At 38.2% G+C, this 23,230-nt stretch overlaps 1 protein-coding gene across 1 annotated transcript in view; it reads left to right on the top strand.

The window, feature by feature from the left end:
- Positions 1-22,899, top strand: part of LOC139327497 (acyl-CoA (8-3)-desaturase-like) — a 34,328-nt gene extending 11,429 nt beyond the window's left edge. The window contains exons 2-12 of the mRNA XM_070957335.1: positions 3,666-3,776; positions 5,349-5,546; positions 8,804-8,905; positions 9,053-9,181; positions 12,146-12,206; positions 13,350-13,426; positions 13,596-13,693; positions 15,703-15,799; positions 16,781-16,860; positions 18,811-18,936; positions 21,941-22,899. Coding sequence (XP_070813436.1) covers positions 3,666-3,776; positions 5,349-5,546; positions 8,804-8,905; positions 9,053-9,181; positions 12,146-12,206; positions 13,350-13,426; positions 13,596-13,693; positions 15,703-15,799; positions 16,781-16,860; positions 18,811-18,936; positions 21,941-21,992 — 1,131 coding nt within the window. The 3' untranslated portion in view covers positions 21,993-22,899. The remainder of the gene's footprint in view (positions 1-3,665; positions 3,777-5,348; positions 5,547-8,803; positions 8,906-9,052; positions 9,182-12,145; positions 12,207-13,349; positions 13,427-13,595; positions 13,694-15,702; positions 15,800-16,780; positions 16,861-18,810; positions 18,937-21,940) is intronic.
- The last annotated feature ends 331 nt before the right edge of the window (positions 22,900-23,230 follow it).

Below are 23,230 nucleotides of genomic sequence, written 5' to 3'. Positions count from 1 at the left end.
GTGGAAAGGGCTAAATGCATTCACCAAGCCTCTTTGTTGCTGGGATCTGAGTCCATTGAACCACAATTGTGAAAAAGAGTGACTTGGCTTTTTATTATTTGGTGAAAACACCAAAGCCAATAGTGTAAACCCTACAGTACACCCAATGCTTAAAAAAGACCAAATGGAAAATCATTATATTATTTATTTGTATCTCATCTTTATTATTTTTTTTACAAATAAGGTGGCGAACATATCCAACACACCTTCCTTCTCCTATTCCCTCCCCCCACAACAACAACAATCCCATGAGGTGGGTTGAGCTGAGGGAGAGTGACCTGCCCAAAGCCACTCTGCTGGCTTTCATGCCTAAGGTGGGATTCACCACTAGATCAACTTCCTAAACTTGGGAAAAAGCTCCCCAAATCTTAACCACATCCATGTATACATAAGGCCCTTGCCCTTCTCAAAAATGGTCAGTGTGGACTTTATCTCCAGAAGGTTATATTATTTGAATATTTGACATGTTCAGGCATGTAGTGTAAATGGTTCTTTAATTAATGGACTGGATATATTAACATGATATTCCAGGTAGAAATTCTGGATGAAGTATTTTATATTAGTAACCTGGATATAATTTTTACTTTTTTTTAAAGCTTTGAGAACAACTTTGCAAATACTGATGTATTTTCTTGGTAACATTCTGAGCTTTTCTGATACTTTTATGGCTAAACATGACGGTGAAAAACAGTTTTTTGTCATGATCTGTTGGAGAGATTTTGTAGCTGCATAAGGGGGATTTGGCTCATAGTGCATAAGACAAAAAACTCCAAAAAGCTGATTTTTAGAATGCCGTATTGATTGATTTTTATCTCACTGTTGCCTCTGAGAATGGAAGCTAAAATTTTCATTTGCTTTAATGTGCATTTAAAATCCAACTATTTTGCTAAGGATAGTCACTGCTGAGCTACCATTTATATCTAAATTAAGTCTTTTCACTGATAGGATCTTTCACAAAAATTTAATTTAAGCCTCTATCTACAGTTTTCCTTAATCCTACTAACTGAGGGGAATCATGTCTACATTTAATATTTAGTGTTTGATTGGATTTTTGGAGGTACTCAGATTTTTTTGTGCACACAGTGAACTTATTATCAAAACCCAGTCCTTGTGATTTTGCATTGCAACAATTTTTCAACCGCTCAGAATTTCTGAGAAATATTAGGGCGAAGCATCTCTCTGTATTTCTGAGAAACACTTCATGGGCCTAGTTCATCACAAGCATAGCAAAAGCTAAGGCTATGCGAGCCTCCTGAACCATGTTGTTCAGAGGTGCACAAAATTGTTTTAATAACCTAAGACAATTTAGTTTACTAGAGAGAAATAGATACTTTAGTCTTAATGTAGCTGGAGCACAATATTTTTTGTATAATCTGAAACAAAGCTGCTCATGTAAAGAAAGCAAATATTGGAATAATTCCAATTTCTTAAAAAAATAAGACCTTTTTCACTGGCATGCTAAGAAAAGCAAGCAAGCTTATTTTTAAAAGAAAAAAAAATGTATACAATCAGATCCCCATTTGTATCTTGCCGACACACAACGCACTGTGATTCTAAAAAAAGTGCTGTGGAAATTGCTTCCTTCCTCTTCATTTCAGACATTATTGCCAGGTTTTACATCCACCATTGTGATGATTGGTTGAAACTTATGGTACCACAGTCTTCAGCTCTGGCTATGACCCACCCACTTTCCCATTTCCAGTTAAAAAAACTGACCAGATAATGACAGTCTTCTCACTCTCTCACTCTCGCTCCCTTCAGATAAGTTTTACCAGGGAAGGTTTGATGTTTTTTTTTCCTCTGATGAGATCCAAGCTGCAGTATCAACAATAGGATTAAAGCCCTTTCTTTGTGCCTCACCAATTAAAGGACTAATATTGCCCAATATGTACAACAGCAGGTCAGCATGTCCTGAGCTGGCCTTTCTGGGCTTTGGTACATATCTGGAGAAATCTATTCCTATGGTACAATAGAATGTTGGCAGCTTAGAGAGAGTGTGAGCTACGTACAAATGCAACTGTCAGCTTTGGAAGCCATATTAACCTTGGAAGCTTCCACGCTGCCACTTTCTTGTGCTTGGGAAAGTAGGAGGGGAGATTTGATAGAGGGTTTTGTTAGACATAATAGCATTCTTCTTTTCGGTCAAGGTTATGGTGCTCCTGCATCTGGAGGAAGAGTGGTTGCAGTGGTGTCAAGTTGGGATGGATGGTGATTGGGCCATGTGATGGACTGATGGGTGCAGGGGCTGGATATGGAGTTTTGATTTATTGAGGGAAAACCCGGAACTCTCAGATTCGGATTTTCCCAGATGTGCCAGTATTACCTATTCCAATAAATGAAGATTTTGAGATGAAGCTTGTCTCAGAGTTTTTAATTGGAGTTGGATTGTTCTGGAACGCTGTCAGCAACAATGAAATTCTCAAACATTTAAAGAAATTTAATCTGGCCCATATATTCATGGACTCAACACTACTTTATAAAGCATGGAATATTTTTTGTGTAGCCCACCTTTCAATTCATTTCTATCATTCACTTGTAGAAAGAATTGCCCAGGAGGTAATTATGGAGGAGATAATTTATTGCAAGTATAGGAGAGTTTGATAGTGGTGGAGGTGTTGTGAACACAGTGGTCAGAAAAAAAAGTGTTATTCGGAATATATATTCCTGTCGTCAGTAAGCTAATTGTCGCAGGAAGATACATTTGTTTTACTCATTGCCAAAAGGCACTGGATGGCTATCAACCTTGACATAAAATAACAATGCCTCATGTACATATCGGTATGTATGTATGTATGTATGTCTATATTTGCATCTACATAAAAAGAATGAAATTATGTTATTGATTCATGACGCTTGTGATAAAACTGACTTATTTGATCAGTTGTTACTCAGCTGTTTTACCTGTCTGAAGTTCTTTTGTTTGAGAATAGACACTTTATACAAAATATAATAATCCAGAAAAACAGGTTTCTATAGCAGCATCTAGTGGTCAAAAGCAAACAGTGTAACTTGGGGATTTAATTGTCTTGGCTTCCATTCAGATTCCTTTCAGGTATTGCAAAATGAATGCAAAGGATTTCAAATCAAAAGGAGAAGTCATTGGAACCAATGTGCTGGGTGGAGACTAGTGCTTAAGACTAGATGCTTAAAATGATTAAACCAAGGCAGAATTTAAACTAAATGAGGCAGAGCAGGGTGGGAGAACCAGATTCTTTTTGGTGGGGTTTTTTTTTTTTTTGGGTGGTAATTTTAAAACTTGGACTTTGGTGAAGGTTACAGAAGAAACTAATTGGACAACCATGTCAATTATTTGGGGATAATGCCAATTTATTATAGGAAAAATATTAGCTTCTAAAATGAAGCTAATAAAATGGAAATCTTTAACCACCACAACTGTGTTTATTTAACATTTCCCTGATTCAGCGAGAGATAACGAAATCTGCTCCAGCTTTAAGAGTTGAATGGATTCCTTCAATTTCATTCCCCCACCCCCCCAGGTTTATGGTTAGATTCCTTTAATAAAAAGCAGACATCTTCTGAAACAAAAACCAAAGCTTCTCTTACTGATTATTTTGTGTGGACACACAGCCCTATTATTTTTGCCTTGTTCTGTTTTGGTTTTGCAGGATCCTTTCACAGCATTCCATTTGGACAAGAATCTAGTGAGAACATATTTGAAGCCTTTATTCATTGGGGAGCTTGCAGCAGATCAGCCCAGTTTTGAACCCAACAAAAATGTAAGCTTTTCTGAGAACTGCCTTGAGAAAGATATCTTTGCTAATGCTATGAGGAATCTGCAGGAAAAAAAATTGGGAACAAAATCAAATATACCTTCCTTTGGTGGCCTGCCCAAAAAAAGGGAAATACAGAAATATACTGTAAGGAGGAGTGGGATATGTTAAAAGCAGGGGTGAAATGCTCCCAGTTTGGACCGGATCGCCCGATCTGGTAACGATGGCGGCGGGTGATTTGGAGAACTGGTAGCAAAAATCCCTCCCCCCCCATGCCCAGCTGAGCCGCACAATCATCAGAGGCTTTTTTAAAATTATTTTTAAAAGCATTTTTTCTACAACCTCTTCCGATGAAAAAATGCTTTTAAAAGTAAAAAAAAAAAAAAAAGCCTCTGATGATCGCGGGACTCAGCTGGAATCATCAGAGGCTTTTCAAAACATTTTTTTCTGCAACCTCTTGGCTGAAGAGGTGGTAAAAAAAATGCTTTGAAAAGTCTCTGACGATCCCAGCTGAGTTCCTTGATTGGCAGAGAGGCATTTTTAAAAGAGCCTCTCTGACGATCCCAGCTGAGTTCCTGATCAGCAGAGAGGCTTTTCAAAGCATTAGAAAAAATGCTTTGAAAAGTTTTTTTTAAAAAAAGTTGGCCATGCTCATCCAGTCACATTACACCCCCCCCACCAAGCCACGCCCACAGAACTAGTAGTAACAGATTTTACATTTCACCCCTGGTTAAGAGGCAGTTTTCAGGTGAGAGAAGACTGTGTAGTACCAGAACAAAACAAAAATGATCAATTAGAGTCTCAAAATGGGGACAAGATCTAGGAGATCTTTGGAGCGAGAAATATTAAATGTCTAAGATGTAAAATGTTTCATATATTTACGTGCCGACTTTCAGAGCAAAGAAACTTAACTTGGAATGATATCTCAATAGGAATGGGCTTTCTAAAAAGTGTACAAAGATGAACATGCACATGGCCATACACTCTGCATTACAGACAGTGGTGGGTTTCAAAATTTTTTTACTACCAGTTCTGTGGGCATGGCTTGGTGGGCATGGCAGGGGAAGGATACTGTAAAATCTCCATTCTGTCCCCAATACTGCAAAACCCTAATTTCCTCCCTATCAGCTGGAACTTGGGAGACAGAGAATAGATGGGGGCGGGGCCAGTCAGAATTTTACTACCGGTTCTCCGAATTACTCAAAATTTCTGCTACCGGTTCTCCAGAACTGGTCAGAACCTGTTGAAACCCACCTCTGATTACAGAGTCTTTTGTCATGAAACTAGAATAGGGATGGCATCATTCTAAGCTATATTGAGTAGTGCCAGGACAAAAGCCACATTTGTCTTTAATTTTATTAATGTAAGAGTCGATTCAATTACTTGCCCAACATACAGTATATGGAATATTTCCCCTTTGTATGGCTTTTATTGTTATATTTTGGTGATAATTTTTGGAAGACTTTAAAGACTATTGTGGTTTAGAGGTGCCCACTGCCCAAGGTGTCAGGTTGTCCACTTCTGAATAAAAAGTTGCCTTCAGAACAAAGGAAGTATCACACTGTGGTTTTTTTGTAGAAAGAACTTGTGGAGGACTTCCGTGAGCTCCGTGCCACTGTTGAAAAAATGGGACTACTGAATTCCAATCATCTCTTCTTCCTCCTGTCCCTTCTTCACATTTTGCTGCTGGATGTATCAGCCTGGCTCAATATGTGGTATTTTGGAACATCCTTGGTGCCATTCCTCATCACCGCTTTGCTACTTGGGACTGTCCAGGTAATCTGTTATCAGATGAAGCAGAGCATGGCTTGAAGCTTCAAAAAAACTGAAGAGCTGTGGTAACTTTTTTTTTTTTTTGCAATTTTTTAAAAAAATTTTTAAAACACACAGACAAACATACAATACATCTTTTTGGAACAGAGCATTGATCCGGTCATAAATTTGTTCAACTTTTTGTTCCATCTTTAACACAATTTTATATATTCTATTTTTGCCATAACATTTATTTCTTAATCTTGGCTCACATATCTCAACTATTACCATCTTATAGTAAGCTTACTCATATTAATTTAATCATATTAAGTTAATATGATTATTATTTAATATTAATCATATTAAACGGTTACCCTTCTATTAATCCACTTTAAATCTTAATTCAAATAATACCTCATAATACATTTCACAATTCTTACCCTAAATTCTCATTATTAACAATACAGTTCAAACATGTTTATATTTCTGAATCTTACTTCAATTTCTAAAACTTCTCTACATTTTGTTATTACTTCATATAATATTCATTAAATCTTTATTTAATTATTACTTCATCAAATTTAAATCCTATCTCTAATCTTAAAAATATACCAATTTAACAATTAAACAGAGTTCTTAATTCAAATAATGCAACATAATACAATTCCCAATTATTTTCCTAAATTCTGTCTATTTAACAATACCATTTATAGAAAAGCCAATTAAATAAGTTTTATTTAATTAAATCATAATCCTATATCATTTCAGTTTTCTTTTCTTTTTTGCTTAGATAAATATATTGTTGAAAATATTCAAATTATTACAATTGTAATATAGGTATAGGTATTTAAATGATATCCCAGTTATTATACCCATTAATTTTCACAAATAATACCATCCAACATCTTAATAAAAATTAATTCATTATGTCCATTAATATATTTTCTTTTTACATAATCTAATTTTCAAATATTTTAGCTTCAATCCATATTTCAATTCTAAGTATCTGTAACATATTCTTCTCTCATTTCTCTCTTCCTTTCTTTCTCCCTTTTTTTTATTTTTACCCTTTTCTTTCCCCTTTTTTTCTTTTGTGTTCTAACTTCTTGAATTCCCCTTTTTTGCCCTATCTGTCCCATTGTTTCCCCTCTCTTTTCTCTTTCTCTTGTTTTACCATTGTTAACCTCAATGTAATCATTTTGTGAATCAAAGTCCTGGACTCTTCTATTTTGCCCTATATTCCCTAATATTTTCCCACCTTTTTCTCTCTTTTTTGTCATTCCACTGTTAATCCCAGTGTAATCATCTAAGATTTTTGTGTTTTTTCTGTTCCATCTCTCTATCTAACTTTGTCTCTTCCCATCCTCTTTATTTTTCCCATTGTTAATTTCAATATAATCTCCAAAAATCTCCTTTTTATTGTGACTGTCCTCATATTCAGTTAATTTTACATAATTCATCTCATTGTCTTTATTTTCTTATTTGTTTTCAATTTCTGCATCTTGTATCTCTGTCTTCAAATCCTTGTCAAATTGAACGTGTTCTATCTCAGTTATTAAGTCCTCAGATTTCGATTTTCCATGCAACATTGTTTTCATTTCCCTTATTTCTGTTTTCAAAGTCGAATACATCATTATAATCATCTCTTTGATTTCTTGCTCGATTTTACTCTTTCCAAATTAGTCTTATTCCAATTTTAAAAGTCTCATTAAAGATCTCTTTTTCTTTTCTTTCTTCCCCCCAAAGTCAAGCCATTTGGAAACAGAAAAACCCTCCCCCAAAGTTCTCACCACTGTTATCTCAAACAGAGTTCAGAATTTTCCAAAAGAAAAGTTACAAGTTGCACCGTTCTTTTCCTCCTGAAGATGTCTCTCTACAATCCACAATTCTTATACTGTAGGTAATTTAACATAGTATTTTGTTTCAGTTAACAATTTTACTACGTAATTTCTTTTCTTCTCTTTCACTTTAAAAATATCCACTCAATCTAGTCCTGTTCCAGTTAAGCAATACTTTCTTCTCTCTCTCTTTTTTTAAAAATATTTTTTCAATTTATAAAAACATTTCTGTTACAAGGGCTTATTTCAATTCTCTTTTGTTTGTCTTAACCTTCAAAAAAGAGGAAAAAAGGATCTGCTTATATTTTCCAATCCTTTTTCCATATTTAGGGTTATTTCTTCTGATCTTTAATGTTCTCCAAATAATTTCCTTCCAAAAGTCAATTTTCTTTTCAGGTTTTTATCCCTTTAAATTCTGCTTCCGACTTTCTCTTTTTTCCCCCCTGTTTCCTTTAGCCGCCAATTTCTCGCTGTTTTTTTTTTTTCTAAATTTAAAAGCTTTTTAGTGCTGTTATTTCATCTGAGTTGGCTGTCACTCACCCAGCTTCAAAACTCCATTCTTTTCACTGCTGCTGCTTGTTGCTTGGCCCGGTTGCCCCAGCTTCGTGACAGCTGCAATGGCTGCCACCCCCGCTGCTGATTTAGAGAGAAATTCCTTTGACCCTCGAGGAACTTGCCTGTTTCTCTCGGTCTTCTGAGGTGCCTCTCCTTCTTCCCCATCCCTACAGGATGGTTCTGGTCCAAAGACAGCTCGACAGCGGTTCGTCAGTCCGGGTTTTTGCGGAGCTCATCAGAGCCCGCTAATTCCCCGACTGTCTCACTGCGACGCTTCTGGTGATCTTTCAGCTGTGGTAACTTTTGACTTCTGTGAGGAGAGGTATCTATTTGCATTATCCTTAATGTCTAATTCAGCTTTTCTCTCGAGATAAACAAATATGGTAATCAAAGCTCTTTTCATTTGATCATCCTTAGTTTCCCATTTTGGACAATTTTGCCCATTATCCTATGCTCGTCTATGCAAAGAAATCTCCCTCCAAATATGTTAGTAATATTTTTTTTCATCAGAACTCCCTTTGGAGTCTACTTTTTCATGAAACTGTTGGTTTAACTCAGGGCTGTCAAACTCCTGGCCTGCGGGCCGGATACATCACAACCTGACCATACCCACACCCATTTTAGCGAAGGGGGAAAAAGTCCCGATATGTCACGTGATGCAGCTGTGATGATGTGTGTTTGACACCCCTGGTTTAACTCCTCAGATCTAAGTCCATCTGCCTGTTAAACTTGTTTATTGTATTACTCCGATCTCTTCTCCTTCTCTCCTCCCGCCTCAACCTTCTCTCTGTGTAATCTTCTGGGAGCAAAGATTTTGCAGGTTACATGGAAAAGCATTGTGTGCAGTCAAGGCATTGTGGTCATGCTAGCTATGGCAATGTTTTCCAGGCCCAAGCTGGTTGGCTGCAGCATGATTTTGGACATCTTTCTGTCTTTGGCCAGTCTAAATGGAACCACTGGATTCACAAATTTGTGATTGGACATTTAAAGGTGAGTTTCATGAAAATGGGCTTTGCTCTTAGCCATGTCATGGCATTGGGGCTCAAGAACGATTGGGCCCCTTACACTCAGATTTTGCTCTGCCTAGTCAGGAAATAAATTCCTGAAGAGGCCTCTTGCATTTGCCTTGTTTTGCAGGGAGCTCCAGCCAGCTGGTGGAATCACTGGCATTTCCAGCATCATGCAAAGCCTAACTGCTTTCGCAAGGATCCTGATCTCAACATGCATCCTTTGTTATTTGCCCTGGGAAAGATACTCTCTGTAGAGGTGAGGCTTGTGGGATTTGGGGAATGTTGTGTGGAAATTTTGCATGCGTTCTGAAGCATCAACCCTTAAATGTAGCCCCTACATACTTTTACTGTAGATCTTCAAAAATTGTTATCATTGTGTACTTTTGAATCTAACAGAATGGAAAAATTATCAATTACATCATTGAGATAGTGACATGAATTAGAAAGGAAAATGAAATCTTCAAAAACTCAGTTTTGCCCTGGGCCTCTTTACATGATTTAATAGTTAAATGCTGTTGAGGCTTATTTTGTCACTTAGACTGATTTAGAAATTTTCAAATAAAAAAGCACACTTATGTAGTTTTATGTGAACACTGGCCTTTTTTGTATATATTTGACATAAAAAATTGTCGATAAGATTAAGTATAATAATTGATATTGGTCAAAACTACAGCTTTAAAACAATAAAAATAATAACAATTTGTGTTGACTTTAAATGTTTTTAAATGGCTAGGTTTTTAAATGTCATGGAAGTAAGGACAACTGATTTAAAATAAATGAAAATATTGGGAAATCTGAGTGGCAAATGGGATGATTTTTTTTTACTTCAGGTCAAAAGTTCAGTATAAAAATAGAACACCAGAGGTGAAGGTACTTTGTAGTTCAGAGTCAGACGTATGACTGTTTGTACTTTGAGCTTAAGTTGTCACGAGCTTTTGGTGCACAGAGAGCAATTTTGAAATGAAAGTTGTAGAGCTGGAGATGTTTAGACGACCAGACAGGTACATACACAGGATCTTTTGGAATGCGATGGCTCACTCCACTCCCAGGAGGAAAGCTTCTTTCCTTTCAGGGAGAAAGAAAAAAGGGCTTGGGGAAGAAGGATATAATTTCGAAGAAATGTTCCCAGGAAGGGGACCCGATTCTTAGACAGATGCATCTAGATCTTTTTATATTGAGAATAATCCTCTGGGGGAGTAAATCCTGCCTCCCTCACCTTCTAGAATGTTTTGAGAATGTCAGCATGTTATTAACCTGGATTTTCAAAAAGCCTTTAAGAAAATTTCTCATCAGAGACTCTTGATGAGACTCTTAACCTAGCAGCTATAGATAAGAAGGCCTTTCCTTTGCTGGATTGCTTGTTGGTTAAAAATCAGAAAGTGGTGAGGTGGCCAAGGCTGCACATTATTCTAAATTGTTCCGGATAGTCAAAACCAAAAGAGTTGGGGACACCTTATTTTAGAAAGAAGGCAACTGAAAAGGAACATGCCTGAACATATAAAATCATGTGTAATGTGGAGAGAATACAGACAGAGAGAAATGTTCTCCTTCTCTGGAAAGATAAGACCAGCAGTCATTCTGTAAAATTGTTTGAAAGGAAGCTTAAAATAGATAAAAGGAAGCACTTCCTTGAACAATGTATAATTAACTTGTGGAGTTTCTACCACAAGGCTGCATAGTGGCAGCTAAAACAGCTTGATTTAAAAGGGAATTGGTTATATTCATGGAAGATTAGTCTGTTGGTATTGAAGAGTGAATGTTATCACTCAGTTGTGGGGGCAGGGGGCACATACCAGGTATGTGCTGCTTGGAGGCACCTCAGAAAAATCTGCTTGGCCAGAAACAAACTGGGAGTAAGATGAACCACTTAAGGGCTATTCTTAAGTTCTCACTATATATGTTTATCCCCAAGTAAGTATGAATAGATTTGTTACTGCACTCTCTAATGTGTTGTCTTGAATGAATTATTCATAATTTCCTTGACGACAGCTGCAGTAGCCACAGCAGCAGCAACAAAAACCTATTAAAGGATTCCAGTTCTTTTAGTGGCTAGATTATGGATGAAAGAAATCATACAAAGTTGCACACAGTACCTCCTTTTAGGCTCATACTGCTTTGATTACTTAGGTATGCGAGAGCAGTTTGAACTCTTTCTTTGTCTGGGGGATTCCTTTCATCCATTAAATTAAATTAAATTAAATTAAATTGCTAGCCAGATTTCATAGAAGAACTTCATTGGTTGTTAACTGTCACCTTATTTGCCAGGATAAGCCTTATTAGAAATAAAGCATAGTTGAAGATTGTGGTGTGTTTCCCTTTTCTTCAAATGGAGAGAAGTACCAGGACAATTTACTGGTTTTAGTTTCTTTTGGGTGAAAAACATTTGGAGACTAATGACATCTTTGCAGTGTTCTTTATGGAAATATAAAGGCAAGGAGGAAGAGAAGAGAAGAGAAAGAGGGACTTCAGCATGATAGAAAACAATTTGCCCCCTTAGTTTCCTGTTTCACCCATCATGTGGGTTTAACTGTTTCCACCTAGAACCATATGCCATTCTCACTTCCTTCCAAACTGACAATTGCTCTCCCTTCTTTTTTTCCTTTCGTGTATATTCTTCCATCTTCTACATATCACCTACTGGGAGCCACATATATACAGTATTTACTGATCGTGAGCTCCCAAGACAATAGGGGAAGTTGCCAATGCAATTCTCTGGAGTTTTGTATGCGGCCTTCCTGTGAGACATCTTGCTAATCTGGTTGCTCCTTCCTTTTCCTGGGAGTGTGGCTTTGTCATACAGGCTGAGTGCAGATACATAGGCTCCAGCTTCTCTTGTAGACCAAGAGATTACAGCTTCTTGTATTCTCTACCTACCTCTACCTCTTCAGTCAGTGGTGTATTATGTATTAGCAACTTCTAAAACATATTGCATGTGGTTTTCTAAAACTGATGGCTTTACTGAAGAAACTGCAATTGCTTTTAGACTGGGTTTGAATCTCATTTGTGTTGTGCCGATATACTGTATATGTACAATCTTTTATAGGTCAGGGCTTCGGAAACACTGGCACTGCTAAGATATCCTTAACTTTGGCTCAAATAACTTTGGCACGGATGGTAGAGAGTGATTGATGGACTTAGGTTTGCCAGGACAAGTTTGTGCATTTATCTGGTATGATTTGTTGAATGTTGACTTGCTATGAACCTTTCTCACCATTCACAGCTTGGCATAAAGAAAAAGAAGTTCATGCCATACAATCACCAGCACAAATACTTCTTTCTCCGTGAGTATCATTTTCTTTTTGAGATATTCGTATTCTTATTAAGGGCACATAGGATACTAAAGAAATCAGTGATTTTTGTATGTGTGTGGTGTGGTTTTGCTGCCATTGGTTGGAAGGAAGAGTGAAACCCTATTTATCTGGGAAATATGGGAATAACCTTTTCCTGTAAAAAATGTCAACTAGTTACATTCCTGTCAAGTATCATTAGAAGGAGACCTTTTTTGCAGCCTTTGTACAATATTACTATAGCTGTTTTATGTCACCCTATTATAATCTCAAATGTTTCTACCCATCACATTATATTTAATACTCTATGGCAACAGCACCATATCTGACAAATGAAGTTTTGTATCCCAGGGTTAACACAGACCTGGTCCACCTGGCTCAATACTATCTGTATCCCCTTTTAATAATTGAAAATATGATAGATGTAGATGCATACGATGATGGAACTGAGCCACAGTTAACCAAATGGAATCTCCATGGTTACAGGAGCTTGGTGGTACAGTGGTTAACTCTGCCCACAGCCAGGAGTTTAATCCTGAGTGGCTCAAGGTTGATTCAGCTTTCTATCCTTTTGAGATTGGTAAAATGAGAACCCAGATTGTTGTGGGCAATATGATGACATTTGCAAACCACTTAGAGAGTGCTGTAAAGCACAATGGAGTGGTAAACAAATCTATGTGCTATTGCTATTGCTACAGACACCTTACTTATTGAGTAGGAACATATTAGCATTATTTTACATCTGTTGGGCAAGTGAGGCTTTGAGGTTTGATCCGTTAAAACAATTCTTAGGTCTTCCTGACACTTAGAGCCAATGAGTGAGTGTGCAATTCTTCTCTGGCTTGCAAGAAAGTGAGACCACTACATCTGAATCTTAACAAAGTCTTCACAAAGTCCCCCTCCTCTTATTCAGTAGGTAGGGAATAGAGAAAGTGATATCATTAAATATCTATACAGGAGAATATTCATAGCTCAGCACCGATAATGTTATCTAGTTTGAATAATGAAATGCCTGCAAGAAAACAACAACAAAGCTTAGAAAGCACTAATGACCCCTCACTTTAACCTTGAGCTACAGATATTTTACTTGCTTTGAGTTGATTTTATTTAGACATGTAACTTTGTATTCTTCCTTAGTTGGTCCACCAGCTCTGGTGCCTTTCTACTTGCAGTGGTATGTTTTCTACTTCGTTGTTCAACGCAAAAATTGGGTGGTAAGTCGTATTTCCACTATGGTTTCAAAAGGAGGTTGCATTTCTATTGCAGCATAATAAAGGGAGCCATAGCAAAAATGTAGGTGCGTTTTTAGGATTCTGTAGATGCATTTTGGTATGGGATTACACCATACAATTTGACAGAATATTTCTCTGTTTTTTGTGGCAGGATTTGGCTTGGATGGTGACCTTCTATCTCCGGTTCTTCATAACATACTCATTTCTACTAGATCTCAAGAGTCTGTTGGGTCTCTTTCTCCTGCTCAGGCAAGTTCCATTTGATCCCACACTTTTCCTGATTTCTTTGGGTTGCCATGCCATGTCCTTGTAGGCAAAGCTTTTTGCCTTATGCAGCCATATGTATTGGCTTTCAAGGTCTGCAATTCTCAAGACATTCTAAGAGTTGATTCTCGCACAGTTGGGAGGACACCAGTCAGAGCAAATTGAATAAATACATACATCAATATTCAGAGCCAAAACCAGAATTTTGCTTTCTCTCTTGCTTGAGTGCTCTGATTCAGACCAGGAATGGAATGCCTCAGCCTTCCCTGAGAGGATGTTGTGGGATGGAGCATGTTCATATACAATGCCTTTTTAGATGCATGGTGTCTTCTCAGAGTTGCTTTTCAGCAAATGGCAACATCTAGTCAACCTTAGTTGATCTTGGAATGGCCAAGATTCTGATCAGCTTTGTCCATGGCTATAGTACTTGGATTGAAGATCCCCTGGAAGTTTCAGAGTTGTTGATTAGACCTGGAAGTTTTAAAATCTTTCTGGAAGAAGAGAATGTCAAATCTCTTTTATCACATCGCCAAGATGTGGCATGTATACATTCACATAGAGTTGAACCAGTGGTGAAATGTAAAATTTGTTACTACTGGTTCTGTGGGCGTGGCTTGGTGGGGGGGGTGTAATATGACTAAGTAGGCGTGGCCAACTTTTTTTTTTTATTATTTTTAAAACCATTTTTTCTACAACCTCTTCAGCTGAAATGGTTGTAAAAAAAATGCTTTTAAAGCCTCTGATGATCCCAGCTGACTTGCCTGATCGGCAGAGGCTTTCTTTTTTTTTTAAAGCCTCTGATGATCCCAGCTGACTTACCTGATTGGCAGAGGCTTTCTTTTTTTTTTTTCAAAGCCTCTGACGATCCCAGCTGACTTGCCTGATCGGCAGAAGCTTTTTTTTTTTTTTAAAGCCTCTGATGATCCCAGCTGACTTGCCTGATCGGCAGAGGCATTTTTTCCTTTTAAAAACATTTTTTCTATAACCTCTTTGGCCGAAGAGGCTTTTTTTTTTTTTACTTTTACTTTTAAAAGCATTTTTTCGGCCAAAGAGGTTATAGAAAAAATGCTTTTAAAAAAAAAGCCTCTGATGATTGCGCGGCTCAGCTGGGCATGGCGGGGGGCAGGGATTTTTGCTACCGGTTCTCCGAACCACCCGCCTCCATTGCTACCGGATCGGGCGATCCGGTCTGAACTGGGAGCATTTCACCCCTGAATTGAACTCAATAAGAACATGTCTTTTCCTTTCTTTTTCTTTTAATCAGAATTAGGGTCAGGGTTTTCTCTTCACATCTTCCCAGCCATTATACTGACATTTTCTCAGTGGAAAACAAATGCTAAATAGGCTACACCCCAAGTCCAATTTTACCATGAAGATTGATGGATGATGTGCCATCAAATGGTTTTTGACTCTTGTGACAACATAGATTTTCTCCATGAGAATAGAGATTAATCTACTATAATTCATAGGGAAATCCAAATCCTCCAAATCCTCTCCTGTCAAAAAGAGAATCAATTTGGTGTGATGATTAAGGTGCTGAGCTAGAGACTGTGAGTTCCAGGTGTCCTTTAGGCATGAAAGCCAGCTGGGTGACTTTGAGCCAATCACTTTTTCTCAGGCCAACTCACCTTTCAGGGTTGATATTGTAGGAAAAATAAAAGGAGAAACATCACATTCACCATTTTGAGTTGTACAAAATAAAGATGGGAAATTATTGTTAGAGTTATTGTTAGTTGTTAACAACATTATTGTTATAATTATTATTAATAATAGTAGAGGTTCTTAATATGCCACTGTTACTCTGAATAATAATGAATTCTTCATTACTAGGAAAAAATATATCTCATATTTGGCTTTTGTTTAATTTTCTTCTAGTTGCATTTCCCCCTAATTCTGCTCCTCTTTTGGTGTTTCTCTACTACTTCCAAACTGCTTTATTTGTATTTTTGTGTAGGTTGCAAAAATTGTAATCTGCTTTTATATTTGCTGCCTAGAATCATAGAAAGTCACTGGTTTGTCTGGGTGACACAAATGAACCACATCCCAATGGCCATTGATTATGATAAGAACATGGACTGGCTTTCAATGCAGGTGAGATGCACATCCTCCTCAACCCTTATTTCAGGTGACATATCTTATTCATATGTAAATGTGATATAATAGATGGAGTGGAAGAAGGCAAAAGGGAAAAATGAAATTCTCCTTCTGAGGAAGAAGACTGGTGTGAGGCAAGAACTGTCTGATCTCAAGTTTTGATAGTCTTTAGATATGAGGTATGATGAAATAGATTTTGCCCCTTAAAATCCCCCTCTCATCCCCTGAAATATTTGGACATGCAGATCAAGATCTGCTGTGGGATTAAAACATTGCACAAGACTAGTTAGGCACCTGCAGATCCTTGAAGGGTTTTTGGGGTTGAGATCTGTTTGAGATTTTCTGCTATTCTCTGAGATTACAGAGGCTGTATTAAGAAATACGGTTTACCAATAAGCCATATATTTGGATTTTTTTTGGTGGGGATGATCAGAGTCATTGCAGACATAATCTGGAAGTCATTTTGGTTTTCTGCAGTTCAGATTGCAAGTGAAAAAGCATATTTGTTTTGTAATAGTCTTGATAGCATCCATGGGTGTAAATTGTTCAACTTGCCTTTTCCTTGTGGGTGCAATTCAGGGCCAAATTAAGAGTCCATTATAAGCAGAATATTTATAAAGTGAACCATGCTATTACACCTTGTTTGCAGGTCAGTGAGTTCTAAAGATATCAATTTATTCCATCCAGATAAGTAGAACCTAAGCCTAGCTCTGATTCAGAGACCAACCCTTATGTGGCACAAATAAAATCAGGGTTCTAGAAAGGGGAGACAAGTCTTAAAGTTGTGATCATTATAACAGCTTTCTGCTTATATGGGACTCACCATGGAGTTCTCACACTAACTTTATTTTGATCCAAAGTACAAAATTTTCTTCTTGCTTAGAGTACAGATTGAGAGAGCTGCAGGAAATGTCCAGCCAGAAACAAAATCATTACATTCTTAGAGTTGGCTTATTCCTCTCTTTTTTCCCGTTTCAGCTTCAGGCAACATGCAATGTAAACCAGTCCTTATTCAACGACTGGTTTACAGGGCACCTCAACTTCCAAATTGAACATCAGTAAGTACATTTGTCTTAGGGGAAATGGAAATTTGGGGAGTGGGGGTAACACAGTTTCAAATAACCCAGAGCTTAGGAAATAAAGGGGATATTGCTTGATAATTGTGTTTGCTACATTTTCACTGTTGTTCTCACCATATTTGTCTTCTGAAGTTTCACATAGGATCCCGAATGAAGAGGAACATAAGTATTATGCAGATTAAAAATCTTCAATAAGATATCCAAGGTTCCTTCAAACCCTATTATTCTATGTTCTAATAATTCATCAGACTCATTCCAAGGAATATCTAGCTGACTTTTACATCTTTCATTGTTGCTTTACCTAGAACAAATTTCCTCTTTCTTTCTTGAGAACTTAACCTGAATCCTCCTACTTTCTCCTACAAAGCCTGTTCTTTGTTCTTTAACCCTTAAGTCCCTTCTCCCTTTGCCTGCTTATTCTCCAAATGTTCATCCTTATTTTTCCCTGAGGAAAAATCAAACTGCCACACCCCCATCTTTCACTTCTCCTGATATCCCAGACCTAAAATCATAACCAATTTACTCTCAACAAAACTGAATACTTCAATGGGGCAATACTTTCTTCTGCCCTTCTCCTCTCTGGCCAGGTAGGTCTTCTGTCAATATGGTCTTTCCTCACATACAGCATCCTCTCCTGCTCTTCCTCTCAGTGTTTTGAAGTAGTATGAATGGCTGGCCTACAAAAGCTGTACACAACTCAGTCAGTTGACATACAGACTTGCCAGGCTCCAACAGAAGTGAACATGGCTAGAAATCACATTTTTTCTATTGCAGGAAACAGGAGTTATAACAGATACTTAATTATTTCTCATTGAGAGGAAACAGTTCTGGACTTTTCTGCACCATAGCAAGTTGTACATGTAGATCAACCCTCATAATTTATAACCATTCAGATTGTTAGGAAATGGTTATTTGTCTAACTAGTTGGTCAGGCAATATATAAACCAACAATGTATGTTTGCAGTCAGAAAGGTATTATATTGCTTTAAGACTGTATTGCATCATCCTGTATCCTGATTGGCTAAGCTCTGTAGCCAATGTACTTAAGGGAAGTCAGGATCATGGCTTGTGTGGATACTACACCATTTTACCTGCTTATTTGCTGTAACTCTCTACCTGATCTCTCTGCATGATCACTAGCTACATGTTGCTTTCTACCATTTATTGAATTTTTTGATATTGAACTTGCTCCTGTTTTGAAACTCAAGAACTGTTTTATTGTGTATGACTACAACTGATAAGAAGACTTTGTACTTGAAATATCCCTGGATTGATCTTTTAACTCTCGTATTATCTGTGTATGACTTGGATAGTTTTTGGACTTTGCTTTGGACTCACTGTGTTTGTGTGTTGACTATGATTGTTCACAACCACTCCCAGTTGCTTTTCATGCGTTTACTCAAAGGGTACTCTGCTCAATAACCCACAGCATTGGTTATGAGCCAAGAATATCCTTAACACAGATTTTGAATATTTCACACACTCTTGCGATCCACCCTTTTTGGAGAAGAGACTTGGATTTCCTCTAACTCTTCTAGTGTCAATGATAGATGCTTGTTATAGTCTCCTCATTCTAGGCCTCCCATTCAGATTGTTCAATCTTTCAGCCACTGAACCCTGACAAGACCCATTACAATAATCTGTGAAGATGGTTAAGGGTAAAAAAATGGCAAGACATAGCCACAGAAGGAAAACTCACTATGCAATCAATCTTAGATATATCTCTGCCTGTTTTGCTTAAGAACTCAATCAAGCTAGGCCAGAGATGCCAGAACTCTGCTTACGTGCTTCTTCTAAACCTTTCTGTTCAGCTCCTTTGGGAAGAGGTTGTTGGGCTTGAAGGCATGCCTATCTCATTATTATTAGAAGGGGAGCACTAGACTGTATGGCATCTTACAGGTCTCTCTCTCTTTCTTTTCTTTCATGTAGCCTTTTTCCCACCATGCCTCGACATAATTACTGGAAGGTGACCCCCTTGGTGAAGTCCATTTGTGAAAAGCATGGCATCCAGTATCAATCTAAGCCTTTATTCACAGCCTTTGCAGATGTTGTATGGTAAGCATTGGCTCTTATGACAAAGTTGAACCTTTTTTGATCCACTGTGATCATTAAGTTCACAGACCATACTGGGTCTTATCACAAGTGGAGACGAAACTGTACAGAGGGGAGGTGCAAAAACTATCCACATGGTACTTAAAAAACAACCTGCACCTGAACATCAGCAAGACTAAGGAGATGGTGTTGGACTTCTGGAGGAAGAGAGAGGATTCTGCCTCACTTTACATCAAGGGGGGCTGTGTAGGGAGAGTTTCCTCCTTTAAATTCCTAGGAGTCCATCTCAGCGAAGACCTCACCTGGAAAAAAACAGTGCCAGGAAGGCCCAACAGAGACTCCATTTCCTTAGGGTCTTGTGTAAAAATAGGGTGGAACAACAACTGATGACCTCCTTTTACTGGTCCACAATAGAAGGCGTCTTCACTTAATGCATTACAGTATGATATGCTGGTTTGACAGCCGCAGATAGAAAAATATTACAGAAGGTGGTGAGCACAGCACAAAACATCATGGGCTGTCCCCTGATACCACTAGATGAGATCTCTAGGGCTCGCTGCCTTAGAAGAGTGAGGAAAATCCTCAGGGATGACTCACACCCTGGTCAGCACTTCTTTACCCTCCTTCCATCGGGAAGGAGATACAAAAGCATAGCCAGCCACACAAACAGGCTGAAGAACAGTTTTTATCCGTGGGCTGTCAGACTCCTGAATGAGAAATAATATCATAACTATGTAGTATGATGGACTGCAGGGCTGGTGCAATGTGTAACATGTTCACACTGGTGCAATAGGACTGGGTGTTTGTTAATATGATTTATTGGGTTAGGGATTTTCTGTCTTCACTGTGAATTGTATTGTGTTGGGGGAGGGTGCACTGAGGGAGCTCAACCAATCTCATTGTACATATGTTGTGCACTGACAATAAAGATTTGAAATTTTGTCCCAAAGGTGCTTTCCCAAAAAGTAACTGGATTTCTTGTTTTTTTCCTTGAAAATGTTTCACTTCTTATCCAAGAAGTTTCTTCAGTTCTCAGCTTCTTCAGCTTCTTAGATGAAAGTAAACATTTAAAAAAAAAAAACCCAAGAAAGTACAATTGCTTTTTGGAAAAGCACCTTTGTGACAACCATAACCTGGATGATAGAAAATCTCCATAGACATCAAACTTTTTTTGGCAAAGCAATTTCACTGATGAGAATGCATTTTTGAAAAGACCAAGGAAAATAACTTTGACAGAAATATGTAAGAACTATTATCTAGACAAAGGAAGTTATTATCTAGACACCCCTTGTCCTTGTCAGCTAAACAATGCCGGCTGGCGGGCCCGCAGGGGAGGGCCTTCTCTGTGGCTGCCCCAGCTCTCTGGAACCAGTTACCTCCTGAGGTCCGGACCATCCCCACCTTATTGGCCTTCCGAAAAGCGGTAAAGACCTGGCTTTTCCGGCAGGCCTGGGGCCGTTGATCTTGCTCTTGTGATCTGGCGAGATCCGGCCATGAATGGCGTGAATGAGTTTTTAATGTTTTTAATTTTTAAATGTTTTTTATAATGATTTTTTAAAATGTATTGTGAGCTGCCCTGAGTCTTCGGAGAGGGGCGGCATATAAATTGAATTAATTAAATTAAATTAGACAAAGAATGAACCGGTAGCAAAGGTTAGTGAAACCCACCCCTGATAAGGACAGCCACAAGTCAGGAGCTGCTAGTTTGTCACCACCTTTGGTTCTCCAATTGTCTTTGAGGAAGTCTTAGAGTTCTGAGATTGCACTGGTGTTCTAAGATACCCAGTGCATATTTGGCTGGTGACTACATGCAAATCGATGTAAGTACATGAAGAAATCTCATATGATTACTTGGTTCCCTCAAGTCACAAACAAACATGTGAACCGAATCTATTGAAAAGTATAGCTTTATACTCTGGTTTCTCTTCAGATCGTATAAATCTTTCTCCTTTTACTATTGAAAATTATAACCTCAAAATGTGATGAAAACACAGCCATGGCTTATTCACTGAATGATTTATTCACACATGCGAGGCTCTATTTCACCATACAGATAGTTCTTGATTAATGATCACTCATTTAGCAAATGTTCAAAATTGTGATTGTGCTGAACGAATACTGTAGTACTTACAACAGTCCTTAAAATTCTGAGCATTGCAGCAACTCCCCTCCCACCGCCAGGTCATGCGATTGTCATTTGGGCATTTGGCAACCAGTCCACATTTACCACAGCTGCAGCATCTGACAGTCATGTGATCATTCCCAGGAGGAAAGGTTGCAAGTTGCTTCTGTTGCTTTTTTTCCTGAGGAACCTGCTACAGAGAATGAGATCTTGCCTACAGTGTTCCCTGCCCAAATTGTGCAGCAACTCCCTTCACCTGGCTGTGCTTGTATGGTGTCACAGCATCCCTTCCCTCACCCAGCCACAATTGCTTGCACAATGCTATACTGTCCCCTCACTCACCTGGCTGCACTTCATAATACTCACCTGCCTGCCGGCCTGCTTGCAAGCTGCCTGAGACTTTGGATTTCCTACCAGTTTCCCTATTGATTTAACTTGTTGGTAGGAAATCACAAGTTATAGTCACATGAGATCCCTGCTTAATGACCTGCAATCTTCACTTAACAAAGGCAGTGGGGACTGCCAGGATTGTCATGGCTAAATGATGCAATTAGATAAAGTGCTTTACAACCATATTGCTTGGTAATAGAAATTCTGATCCCAATTGCTGTTGTAAGTTGAGGACTACCTGTATATCATTTCATGAAGAGTTTATGTACATAAATAAGTACCATGACTCTCTCCAGGAGATAGTACTGCCTTAATCCCTATAATTTAATTCTCTCCAGTCCATGTTCTTCTATCTTGGATGATCCTTACATTTCTTATCCTACCATTCACATTTGTCACTGGTGCATACCCCGCATTTCCTTGTTCAACTGTTAATGTGATTTCTTCTTCATAGTGCCTGAGCTGGCTTTACCTCTTTTCTACTCTTTCTTCTAGCTCTCTCAAGGAATCGGGGCAGCTCTGGTTGGATGCCTACTTGCACAAGTAGGAGCCAAACACCATCCCTTGTGGGACAGTTTTTCCCATCCTTGTCACCTCTGCAATTGAAGAAAGCAAGTGCCTGGTTGAGTTGGGGAAGATTACCCTTGTGAGCTGAATTCTGAAACCTGGTGTTGCTAGTCCAAACATTCTCATTTTTCCTTTTTAACTTGCACATCTACCATCTCTCCTTTCTGTCTGCTGATCTGAAAGTTTGTTCAAAAATGCATATTCTCCAGCCTTCAGGACCAGAAAGCAATACCAGGAAAGGTCTTCACTGCCACTTCACTAAACTTGGTGTTTAGCAAAAAAAAAAAAAAAAAAAAACACACACACACAAAAAAAAACACTACCTTAGTTGCCTATTCATTGTGGAGTACAACAGCCTATTTTGTGGAAGCAGTCGAAAGGAGAGAACCTGGAAAGAGAAATTCAGGAGCTGGGAATAGAAACTCCTGGTAGGGGAGATTCAAACTGGGCCATAGCTTAGCACTGGAGAAGTTTGGAGAAGGAAGAAACAAAGGAGATTACAGGGGCTGAGAGCCTTGATTGAAAGCAGCATATCAAGGAAATAAATCAATGATTTACATGAATAGATATCAATCAGTTCCTGGATATAATTCACAAGCTCTAGAGAATAGTTAGGCAAGCTTAACTATGGGGAGGAAAAGAGGATTGTCTGTTGTGCCACAACTGACATTCCTGGATGTACTTTACATAAAAGGATAAAGAACATAATATAATTAATCACATGCCCCTTCTATAAGTGTATAAGACAAGTTAGTGAAAGGAGACTAATGATTGTTGATGGATTTATTATTAATTATTAGTGCAAATAAATGCTGTTAGTCTTTGGGCAAATCTGCTGTTACATTTTGGAGGTGCAAGAGGAGAATTAAATCTTTCGGTATTGCTTATTTATTATGGCCACTTTCTATGCCTGAATTAAACTTTGTTCTCCAGAAGGGCTTCTAAACTTTATGACTTGTTGACTTCAACTCCCAGAATTCATGAGCCAGAATGGCTACCAACCACCCCCAAAGTTGTATGCTGCTCTTTGATTCTCATGCAAGCTGACAGAGCCAAGTCTTTATGCTCTTCCTCCGAAAAATAGGGACCAATATCACCTCTAGGGGCAAAATGTTTCATAGGGTGGGGCAATAGCAGAGAAGGTTGTCGCCCTAGATCCCATCAGTCATATTTCTTTAACTGAAGGGATCCATAAAATATCCTCTCAGCATGACTAGA

The sequence above is a fragment of the Pituophis catenifer genome, unplaced genomic scaffold, assembly GCF_029215685.1.
Source record: "Pituophis catenifer annectens isolate HBS135680 unplaced genomic scaffold, rPitCat1.0.hap2 SCAF_1, whole genome shotgun sequence".
NCBI lineage: Eukaryota > Metazoa > Chordata > Lepidosauria > Squamata > Colubridae > Pituophis > Pituophis catenifer.
This window is presented reverse-complemented; position numbering and strand designations above follow the sequence as displayed.